The 12,607-nt window shown below is 36.1% G+C and overlaps 1 protein-coding gene across 1 annotated transcript in view; it reads left to right on the top strand.

Moving 5' to 3' along the window:
• Positions 1–12,607, top strand: part of acer3 (alkaline ceramidase 3) — a 93,005-nt gene that overhangs the window by 51,505 nt on the left and 28,893 nt on the right. Inside the window, exon 4 of the mRNA XM_039744534.1 lies at positions 11,952–12,004. Within this exon, the coding sequence (XP_039600468.1) occupies positions 11,952–12,004 (53 nt within the window). The remainder of the gene's footprint in view (positions 1–11,951; positions 12,005–12,607) is intronic.

Raw genomic sequence — 12,607 nt, 5'->3', positions numbered from 1 at the left:
CATAATTATGATATTATATAATAGATATGCCTTGCTACATACTACTTCAACTCACTAGCTTTATTTTTGATATTTCTAGCATTAAGGCAAGCTGTTTTTAATGTGTTAATCATTTTACTTTTGCATTTAAAGATTAGGTTAAAATTTACCTTACTGTGCATTTTTATTTTTACACTGTTGTTTGTTCCTTCATGTACAGTTCTAATCCTGGCCTGTCCTAAACTTCCGCCCAACACAAAAACCCCAGTTGAAACATTCCTCAGCTAACCTACACACTACACTGGTTCCCTTGTGGTTCAGATGTAACCTATCGCAACAGAACATGTACCATCTGTTCCCAAAGGAGTCCCAATGCCCCTATACATTTCTACTCTATACCAAGATTTGAGCTATGTGTTAAGCCTTTTAACTAGTGCCTGGCTCAGGCAGAATTTTAAATATGTTCTCATCCTGGCACCTAACACTTTCAATTTGGATGGCAGAACTAACAGACTACACTTATGTATGTAATTTGTTAAAACATGAACAATGACAACAGAATCCACCATTGCCTACAGCCTATCAACCCTTCTAAGGAGGTCTCCCACCTGTGCTCCCACAAGGCAATACACCGTACGAGACTTTCTGTCTCTGGAGCAAACTTGCGCTTCAATCCTCCTAATGATTGAGCCTCTAACTATCACTACTTCTCTCTTTCTGGGAACTGGTTTTGTGGTTCCTCATTGGAACTCCTTATTCCTGCCTACACCTCAGAATCTTCAGAGACACCATATAGCTCCACAAGGACCTGAAAACAGTTTGACACTTCCAATTCTGAGGTCGATGCCCCCAGACAGTGTGCACCCTTTGGGCTTACGCCTTGTGACCATGACCCACCTATCTCTGCCTGACTGGTCTGGAGTCTGTTCACGCACCACCTTAGGGGTGCACAGTATTTCTCTAAAGGTCACACATATACATATTCTCAGCCAAATACTCATTTATACATTTGAACACTTGAGAGATTTCCTTTGCCCGTGCGGTAAGTACAAACCGGATTCCAAAAAAGTTGGGACACTAAACAAATTGTGAATAAAAACTGAATGCAATGATGTGGAGATGGCAAATGTCAATATTTTATTTGTAATTGAACGTAGATGACAGATCAAACGTTTAATCCGAGTAAATGTATCTGTATTTTAAAGGAAAAATATGTTGATTCAAAATTTCACGGTGTCAACAAATCCCAAAAAAGTTGGGACAAGTAGCAATAAGAGGCTGGAAAAAGTAAATTTGAGCATAATGAAGAGCTGGAAGACCAATAAACACTAATTAGGTCAATTGGCAACATGTTTGGGTATAAAAAGAGCTTCCTAGAGTGGCAGTGTCTCTCAGAAGCCAAGATGGGTAGAGGATCACCAATTTCCACAATGTTGCAGAAAGATAGTGGAGCAATATCAGAAAGGTGTTACCCAGCGAAAAATTGCAAAGACTTTGCATCTATCATCATCAACTGTGCATAACATCATCCAAGATTCAGAGAATCTGGAACAATCTCTGTGCGTAAGAGTCAAGGCCGTAAAACCATACTGGATGCCCGTGATCTCCGGGCCCTTAAACGACACTGCACCACAAACAGGAATGCTACTGTAAAGGAAATCACAGAATGGGCTCAGGAATACTTCCAGAAACCATTGTCAGTGAACACAATCCACCATGCCATCCGCCGTTGCCAGCTGAAACTCTACAGTGCAAAGAAGAAGCCATTTCTAAGCAAGATCCACAAGCTCAGGTGTTTCACTGGGCCAGGGATCATTTAAAATGGAGTGTGGCAAAATGGAAGACTGTTCTGTGGTCAGACGAGTCACGATTCAAGTTCTTCTTGGAAATCTGGGACGCCATGTCATCTGGACCAAAGAGGACAAGGACAACCCAAGTTGTTATCAACGCTCAGTTCAGAAGCCTGCATCTCTGATGGTATGGGGTTGCATGAGTGCGTGTGGTATGGGCAGCTTGCATGTCTGGAAAGGCACCATCAATGCAGAAAAATATATTCAGGTTCTAGAACAACATATGCTCCCATCCAGACGTCATCTCTTTCAGGGAAGACCCTGCATTTTTCAACAAGATAATGCCAGACCACATTCTGCATCAATCACAACATCATGGCTGCGTAGGAGAAGGATCCGGGTACTAAAATGGCCAGTCTGCAGTCCAGATCTTTCACCTATAGAGAACATTTGGCGCATCATAAAGAGGAAGGTGCGACAAAGAAGGCCCAAGACGATTGAACAGTTAGAGGCCTGTATTAGACAAGAATGGGAGAGCATTCCTATTTCTAAACTTGAGAAACTGGTGTCCTCGGTCCCCAGACGTCTGTTGAGTGTTGTAAGAAGAACGGGAGATGCCACACAGTGGTGAAAATGGCCTTGTCCCAACTTTTTTGGGATTTGTTGACACCATGAAATTCTGAATCAACATATTTTTCCCTTAAAATGATACATTTTCTCAGTTTAAACTTTAGTTCCGTGATTTATGTTCTATTCTGAATAAAATATTAGAAGTTGGCACCTCCACATCATTGCATTCAGTTTTTATTCAAGCTTTGCCTAGTGTCCCAACTTTTTTGGAATCTGGTTGTATAATTAAAGTCAATGTAGAAAGCACCCGCAAATAAATGGATCCTGGTGTCCAAGCTTGTTAGAAAGAAATGTTGCCTCCTTGACTGATATGCTCTCCTTCTATATATATTGTGAAAACTGTCCAGTTTTATAGAAGTTTGAAACACAACAGCCATTTTCACTCTTGTTTTCTTGAGACTCAAGACATGGTCACTCCATATTATTATTATTCATTATTAATGAATACTGGGACATACTGTAAGTAGCTTTGTCAGCAATTGTTTATAGTTTTTCTATAGGGGTTGGCCATCAAAATGCTATTTATAGCAGAATAATGACTATGTCATCCTTGTATTTTGTTTGCCGCACACTAGTCATTTACCATCATATTGTGCTCTTGCCTCATTGTATTCCAAACAGCTATCATAGTATTCAATATTTTAGTTGTAGTTAATACAAGCAGAACATAGCCCTGTATCAGGCCTATGATAGCAATTAAAAAAAAAAAAACATATAGAAAAGTTTTACATCATGGCCTACAAATAAAAGGAAATACTGTCACAGCTGTTACTTCCTACTCTCACTTCAAAAGTATGCCATGCTACTCTTATACTCTCTTTTCTCAAATTGTAACTATTAGGCATAGTTAACTTCTGTCATCATTCATTGCCTGTCTTTTTACATGAAGCAGTGTGAGTTTTCTAATATTTTCTTATATGTAGGGTACAATAAATTGCAGAAAAATATCTCTCTGTACATTCATTCATTCATTCATGTCAAGATACCACAAAGTTTTTTTTTTTTTTGTTTCTTGGCAGATAATAGCCATTTCATTTTTTAGCTTTTTAAAGAAGTGGAAAAGGGCATGTGTATAGCCAGTTTGTAAATAACCACATTAGTCAAGCAAATATATAAACTGAAAAAATGGTAGTTGGGTAAAAAGAAAAAGAAAATTATTTTCACAATGGTCTTTCAGAAGAGGTCCTTAAACTTAATTTGTTTTTTGTTTGGTCAAGTAATATTTTCACACCTTGACTCAAAGATTTTGGGGGAGGAGGGAGGGATATTTGACAAAAATCCTGGTAGTAATAACTGTTTGTAGGATGGAATATAAAACTGCAAAATATGAACTAAGGTAATTCCACTAATAATGTATAAGTGCCAGCAGTCACAAAGTGATCTGGAGTGTTAATGATATGCCCCAGCTGTTTCAGCAATATGGTTTCAGTTTGTAGTGTACTGTATTATAATGTTGAAAAACAACTGTTGCCTGGGCCTTTAACAATACTAATTTATATAAGTATTTTAGTAGCTCATTTCAGGAAAGGCTCAACACTCTCCAATCTATAATTTATGTAAGTAATTTCTCAATTACTTGGTCTACAGATTGAAAGTATATATTTTAAATGGCATAATTTAGCTGTTTATACATTCACAAAGGTAATATTTTATCACTAGGATATCAGGATATTTTTGTTGAAAGAAACAAAAGGATAATTAATTAAAGTTATAATACATTATATATGAAATGGATAGTGCTTCTGTTAAATTATTAATGCAGGGTATGTATATTTCAGTGTTCTACTTAATATTATATTCTAGAGATACCTGCTCTAGGACCTGGCCCTAGTAACACTGAACTGGAATATAGGAGTTTGACAAAAAAGGTTGAATATTTGCAATAGATGTTATGGCATTCTAAAGTACTACAATAACCAATGTAAGAGGTAATTTATATTTAGATACTTTGTAGTGTGATATACACAATGGTTAGGCTTGACAATAAAAATTAGAATAAAATGAATGTGCCCATAATCTATTAATTAAGTTAGTAAGATGACTAAAATATATTCCCTAACCTAGTTTAGAATTGCAAGTTCTGATGGCAGTTGGTAAAAAAGAGCCAAGCATTTAAAAAAAAAACTTACTCTATTGTTTGTAATATAAGTTCATGGTATTAACTTTAGACACTTTAAAAAGTTAGCAATTAATGTCTCGGAAATATACAAGTTACGTAAGTCTACAATATTTTTTTTTCCAATTGGAATAATTTGCATGGTACCTGGTGTGTGAAGTGTACATTTGTTATACGTTGAAATAACTTACTGTGCAACTTAAAGCAAAAGCAGCTGGTGGTCAAAACAACATCACTATCCCAACAGCATTGAAAGCCAGAGAGGAATCAACTGCATAGTAAGCATTTGGCCATTACACGGTCTTACTCAATTGCATATCCACATTCATACTTAAAACTAACAAATTAATCTAACATGTTGGAGAAAAAGTTAGTTATAGTACCTGGAAAAATACCCCAATGCAAACATGGAGGAAGTATGCAGATCCCACATAGTCAACAGCAAGATTTGAGATTTGAAACCAGAATGATCAATCAGTGAGGCATCTGCTCAACCACTATATAACCATGTCACCCAACAAAAAATAAGTTTGCACATATTTTAGATTACATTTAATTATATACAGAATTTTCAAGAACCTTTATGTTTTGCACGTCTTATATTTAATCAAGGAAGAGATTAGTGGGTCACACTTTTATCTTTAGACCAGAAAGAAGACACATAGTTGTACTTTATGTTGGTTACTTTAGGGACAACCATGGCTGTTACTCAGAATTAGCTGGCAAATAAGACCTGGTGTATAAACATGGATGCTGAGAGATTGCTAATAAACGTTCTCATATAATTAAAAGAAAATGAAGTGACCACATCACCTGGGGCAATTAATCCTATTTTTGTAAATTTTGCTGAAATGAATAGCAAATAAAGCAAAGAAAAATACATAAACAAATGTAATTCAAATAACCTTTCAATAATATTGTACTGTCTTAGCAAGAATCACTGGGGAAAAAAGGCAGAGGTCCTGCCTCCACTCTGCACAGTACCAGTGTTCCAGGGTTCGTCAGGGGTTTGTTCTTGCTCCTACTCTGTTCAATGCTTGTATGGACTGGGTGTTGGGCAAGGTTGTGGGGTCCTGCGGCTGTGGGACATCTGTTGGTGAAGAAAGATTCATGGATCTTGACTTTGCTGACGATGCTGTGATCTTCGCGGAGTCAATGGAGGTTCTGATCGTGGCGCTCAAGAGACTGAGTGAGGAGTCTGAGTGTCTGGGCTTCCGAATGTCCTGGATAAAAACCAAGATCCAGGCCTTTAATGACCTCTTGAGCACAGCCATCAGCAGTGTGTCTGTCTGCGGAGAAAGTGTTGACCTTGTTGAGTGGTTTACTTACATTGGCAGTGACATTCATGTCTCTGGTGACTCTTCCTGTGAAGTCAGTAGATGGACTGGGAGAGCATGGAGGGTCATGAGGTTGCTGGGAAGGAGTGTGTCTACCTATGCAAAAAGACGAAGGTCCAAGTCTTTAGAGTCCTGGTGCTTCCTGTCTTGCTATATGGTTATGAGACATGGACGCTATCTAGTGACCTGAGATAAAGACTGGATTCTTTTAGTACTGTTTCTCTCAGGAAAATCCTTGGGTACCGTTGGTTTGACTTTGTGTCAAATGACCGGTTGCTCATGGAGTCCCTAATGAGGCACATTACCTGCATTGTGAGGGAGCGTCAGTTACGGCACTATGGCCATGTGGCGCATTTTCCCGAGGGTGATCGGGCTCATAAGATCCTTATTATTGGGGACCCGAGTGGCTGGACCAGGCCAAAGGGTCGCCCATGTAACACCTGGCTGCAGCAGATAGAGGGTCATTTCCGGAGGGTGGGACTGGACCGTGCGTCTGCCTGGGGGGTTGCTAACCAGGATCCTGAGTCGTTTCATTGTGTAGTGGGTGCGGCAACACACTGTACCAGTGCATGCTCCCCAACTTGACTTGACTTGTCTTAGCAAATCACAAAAGAATACATTTTTAGTGATCCGCATGAACATAAGAAAAAGTTTAGATATAAACAGGCCATTCAGTATAGCGTTATTTCTCAGTGTCTCCTCTGCAGATGTTTGCAATGTTTCAAAGGGTACATACTTATTAATGGTGACTTTTTAAACATTTAAATAATTGTTGTTGTCTGTAGAATAACTTACTAATACGTTTTTTAACCTGAAATAAATGCTTTCTGTTATTGTTTTATTGATAACATTTGTGTTTGGATGTTTTCCTCAAAAAGTAACTATAATACAGTATTTAAAATTCAATTGGGAATGTTCCGGTAACCGATTAAAGTTTGGTTTATCATCAGGGATGTTTTAGGGATACCAAAACATCACATTAAAATCACAGCAGGCAAAATCCTAATTATCAGACTTAACTTTGTTAGAAAAATAACATGGTAGTGAATTGTCCAAAATTAAATGTACAATCATTGTCCACTTTATTAGGTACACCTGTTCAACTGCTTGTTATAGCCAATATGTAAACGGACAATTACATGGTAACAACTCAGTGCATTTAGGCATGTAGACTTGTAAAGATGACCTGCTAAAGTTCAAACTGAGCATCAGAATGGCAAGAAAAAGTGATTTAGATGACTTTAAATGTGGCATGGTTGTTGGTTCCAGACGGGCTGGTCTGAGCATTTAAGAAACTGTTGATCTACTGGGATCTTCACACACAAGTACCTGTAGGATTTTACAGGGAATGTTCAGAAAAAGGAAAAATATCCAGGGAGCAGCAGTTACCTGGGTGAAAATGCTTTGTTGATGCCAGTGGTCAGAGGAGAACTGACCAGATTCATTCAAGCTGATAGAAAAACAACAGTAACTCAAATAACCACTCATTACAACCGACATCTCTGAAGCTGGGTTTATACTTGATGCTCAGAATACTTGCACGCATGCATCATGGCTGCCACACATTCCCAGTGCACTTTTGATGTGTTCTCTGAGCATGTCGTCAGAAATTAACGTGATGTGTGTGTGAGTTGCATTACCAGCAAAAATTTGAGGGGCGCATTGTGTTCAGATTGGTACATGACGTCAGCATCTTTGTTTACTATCAGCATCTTCTTAGTGACAGACATGCCTGTCAGAACAGTTAGCATCAAATTGCCAGCTCTTTGAAAGTTTATATGGAAACATGTAAGACACAATGGAAGCAAATTCAAGACAGATATGTCCATGCAAAGCGGAAAATGTGTGAGAAAAGAAGTAGGGATTCGGTTGTTGCAAGATAACGCAGTGTGATGGCAAGCCACATTATAGCTCCCAACAGGATGAATGCTTCAATGTTAGATGAATGGTTTGATTCAGTGAAACAACTTAAATCCTGATAAGTGAAAATATTAATGGTCCTTTTCTTCATCCATTTTTCGTATAGGCAATATAAGTACAGTGGTACCTTGAGATACGAGTTTAATTCATTCCGTGACCGAGCTCGTAAGTCAAAATGCACATATCTCAAATCAATTTTCCCCATTGAAATTAATTGAAATGAGATTAATTCGTGCCAGCCCCCAAAAAACCACCCCAAGTTTTTGTTAAATGTTTTCAACATAAGAAAAATGTATTTATAATGGACAAATATTGTATACAAACAAAATAAAACCTAATACATAAAAGTGAATCTCAAGAAATAAACAGATGTTGGCGAAGCTGATTACCGTATTGTAATGTTTTTTTCTTTCACATTTGCTTAACTTAATTTTCTTCTTCACTAGTTTTTTTTTTCTTTTTTGCCACGCTTTCCTCACTTTCATTCTCAAGGCGTTTCAATAGAAACCTATCCAAGGAGCTTTGTTTAGTCCTCCCCTTTAGAATGTTTCTGAAATGAGTTAGGCAAGTGTCATTAAATAGCGCCGCTGCACTATCAGTTGTAATTTTTTCAGGATGTTTCGTTTCAATAAAGTCAAGTGTTAGGCAAGTGTCATTAAATAGCGCCGCTGCTCCATTAGTTGCAATTTTTTGGGGGGTTTCTTTTCGATAAAGTCAAGCGTTAGGCAAGTGTCATTAAATAGAGCCACTGCGCGATCAGTTGCAATTTTTTTAGGATGTTTCCTTTCAATAAAGTCAAGTGTTAGGCAAGTGTCATTAAATAGCATTGCTGCACTATCAGTTGCAATTTTTTTCAGGGTTTCTTTTCAATAAAGTCAAGCGTTAGGTGAGTGTCATTAAATAGTGCCGTTGCACTATCAGTTGTAACTTTTTCAGGATGTTTCTTTTCTTTATAGTTTGAAACTTTTTTCCACATTGCAAACACTTCCTTTATCTCACTTTATGAGGTAACCTCCTCCGCGATACAGATCTCCTGCAGAACCTCCGTATGTTTCCGTGTATGTAGTTCTGTCAACAACTCCGTCGTCAGTTCTTCGGAATGTGCGACGACAAGCTCTCTGATGGCTCGTATTTCGAATTTTAGCTCATAACTCAAGGCAAAAAATCGACTTAGTGATGGCTCGTATCTCAAAAAACTCGTACGTTGGGGCACTTGTATCTCATGGTACCACTGTATTACGTATTTCCCATTGTAATGATATGATACATTTAAAGTTCTCACATACCTTCTGTTGCCTTTTTTTTTTTTTGCAACAGAATTAGAATGCAAAGTATTTTTAGATTTAACATCTTTCTTCCCTCAAATCACAACACTGCAAAGTTTTCTCACCATAATGATGTCTTGCAGTGCCACCTGGTGGAATCCTCCAAATTTACATATAGTACTCATGCAAGTATAGTCAGTACACTGCTAAGTATATCTCCGGCCTAACATGTCAAACCTTGAGGCAGATAGCTACAGCAGCAAGGTGCCACTTCACAGCAGCAAAGAACAGGCAATCGAGGTTAGAATGTCTTCAAATGAAAAGGAATTTCTCTAGATATTACTTATACTTAAAAATGGCATGTTACTACTCTGGCTCAAGTGCAAATATTACCCTCAGGACAGGTTTTGAATTGACAACTTTATGTTTTACAGTCAAAATATAAACCTTTAGGCTGTGCTTCTCACAAGTTATCTGACACTATTTTATTTCAGGTTTTTTATGTTAAGTATTAAATTATGGTATATAACCTACAAAATTAATATCCTTTTTGGATTTTCTTTTCAACACTGTTGTGTGTTAGCTTGGTGAGTTCTTATTGCTAAGCTGAACATATTTATTTTAGGCCAGTGATCATGCTGTGAAATTTGATGTTTTAGTTGCAGATAATTAGAAAAGATCATTTTCAGAATTGACAGAAAAATGTAATTAGATGGTTTGAGATATTTAAACAATTTAGTTGTTTCTTTGAGTTTTTTGCTCAATCGTGCAGCATATACTGTTTATAATAAAGGGAATTGAAGGAAAAACCAAAGATCATTACTTCTTTGGTTTTGGAAATTTCTAGTGTAAATCATTAAATTACTGAGTAAGATGATACCTGTTTTTTAGCATACACTTGTTTGCTCAGTATGTTTTGCCTTACAATTTTTGTTAAAATATGTACTTTTCATGGCAAGTAAATAATAATATTAGTATTAAAAATATTTTGTTATATGTAACAGATGTGCAGTATTGTTCAAAAGTTTGGAATCGCCCAGAATAGTTTACTTTATTAGCAATTTATGCTTTCAAAGTACCATTACATTAGTTGAAAAATGTAGACAGGATATTACTAATGTTGAAAATGGCTATTACATCTCAAAATGACGGATTTATAGTTTTATTTTTCACATGACTGCAAAGCTTTTGATTCAGAAGCACTTATTTCAGTGTCTTAAAGGTAAACTCTCATAGTTCATCTTTAATTAATCATGTTTTATTAAAATTGGTTATTACAGAAACCTTTGTAATGTGTTAGCACAAGTGAAGCCTCTTTTTCTGTTCAGTGTGGGTCTTGGTAATTTCTGTTACTAAAGTTTAGTTCTGGGTTCAAAAAAGGCCAAAATGAAATGAGCTTTCCTACTGTCTTGAGAGAATAGGGCAAACATGGATCTAACCAGGATGGAAGTTCTAGATGCACAACTGCACAAGAGGGTAAATAATTTAAGAAACAGATATTTTACACGTCCTCAGTTGGCTCTTACCTTAAATAGTACTGAAATAGATAAAAGTGAAATGAAAAACAAAGGTTAAAATGGGCAAACGTTTGTAATCACCCAAAAATCTAATGTCAAGTCTCTGTGTTCTTTTGTTCATTTTATCTTCGCCTTTCCAAAAGATGCTGATATCTGTCATGAACTTGTTAAAGAAGCAGCCAACTCAGGACTTTGTAAGGCATCTGCTTCTCAAACTACAGACTCTGAATTATACTTGTCTATAGTAATATCAAGCAGCATCAGACTTTTGCATCATGAAAAATATCTTGCCTATATTTTTAAATAATTTTAATGGTCACTTTGTAAAGTATCAATTTCTATCAAAAACATTAAACTTTCTGGGTGATTCCAAAGTTTCTGTGTACATATATGTGCTCTGAAAGCAAAAGATTTGTATTGTGACTTAACAAAATTGTAAAAGGTTAATGTAGAGTGTTTTCTATTATTTAAAACACAGTTTTTAATAAGAACATGCCTAAAAGTGATACTGTTGTTACTTAGTAATAATTAGAATACTATCATATTGATTTTGATTAATTGGCAGTATTTCATAGCGTAAAACATTTAGCAATAAGATAATTTACAAAGGTCTCCACCACTGTCTCTATCCATTTTCATAGCCTACTTTCTCAGATAATAAACAAACACTCAAGAATCAGAAAAGATGTAGGGTTTAGATTATGCTTTTTTGTTTAAGGCATCTTTCTTTGTGTGGGACAAAAGTGTAACAAAAAAAATTTCAACGTTCAGCCTAAAGATGGATGTATTCCTATTGGGGAGCACATCTGTGATGTTTAGAGGCACTAATCCTCTTGTGTCTTGTTTTGTTGATCCAGATAGATGAGGCGCATACACTTTTCTTTCCCAGTTCTTTTAAGGATTTAGTCAGCCTATTTCATCTTTACCTCATCTTGTAGGTTAATTCTCTTAATTCCATTTAAGGTTATTGGAACCAGTGCCTTTTGTAGTAGCTTTGGGTATAAGGCAGGAACCAACTATGGAAAGAACAACAGTCCATTACAGTGTGCAGTTATATCTGTGTAAACCATGAAATAAAGGGAAAACCAGTCAAACCCAATGGTTGGGACACACACAAACACACATATAAATAGACTCGGATTAAAGTCAGATTTACAAAATTTACAAAAAAAAAAATTACCACTACACAAATAAGTCAAATGTACTGCATTTAGCACAAAGACTTGATATAAAATAAGCAAACCCTAAAAGGCTGTTTATGAAGTTGATGTGACATGTTAAAGTAAAAGAAAAAAAACTTTGTAATATTTAAAATGTATTTATGCTACAAAATCAGATTCACACCAATTATAATTTTTTTTCTTATTTTTGTTTCCTCCTATCCCATTATCTTATAGTTACTTGATGAATTGCCAATGATCTACAGCTGCTGTGTGTTTGTCTACTGCTTGTAAGTATTTGGGGATCAACTTGAGCAATAAATCACAATGAGCACTCAAGTTGGATAATTTGTTGGAATTTTTTTTTATATTTTAATTATAGGATTAGAAGAAAACATTTCTTTCACAGTTTCTTTTTGTTTAATTAGGTACAGAAACTTTTTTTTTCCTGTTAGTGGTGGAGCAGTTCGAATGATTTGTATTACAGAATTTTTAATTTGGTAGATTTATAATTTAATACATTTTAATGCTATTAAGGGAAAATTTTCTTCTTTTGGGATTTTTCTGTCCAGTGTGCTTTTAAATGCAGTTAGTTGTTTTCACTCACCTAAACTATGATGTCATTTGTAATCTAGTTTTGATATGTGATTCTAATTAGATAGATATTGAAACATTTAAACAATTTTCGTATTCAACCTATAACTACAAGAAATGATAAATATGAAACATCTCATTTGTTTAATTATAAAGTTAATCGAGAAATTAATGGCTGCAGCATATTCAACAACAGCTTTCTAGTGATAAATTGTAAATAGCCATACTTAACAGTACCCTTATGAAGAGATGTAACTTTTAATGTAGTTTTAAATGTGAGCCTGGATGAGGAGGAACCA

The sequence above is a fragment of the Polypterus senegalus genome, chromosome 2, assembly GCF_016835505.1.
Source record: "Polypterus senegalus isolate Bchr_013 chromosome 2, ASM1683550v1, whole genome shotgun sequence".
NCBI lineage: Eukaryota > Metazoa > Chordata > Cladistia > Polypteriformes > Polypteridae > Polypterus > Polypterus senegalus.
This window is presented reverse-complemented; position numbering and strand designations above follow the sequence as displayed.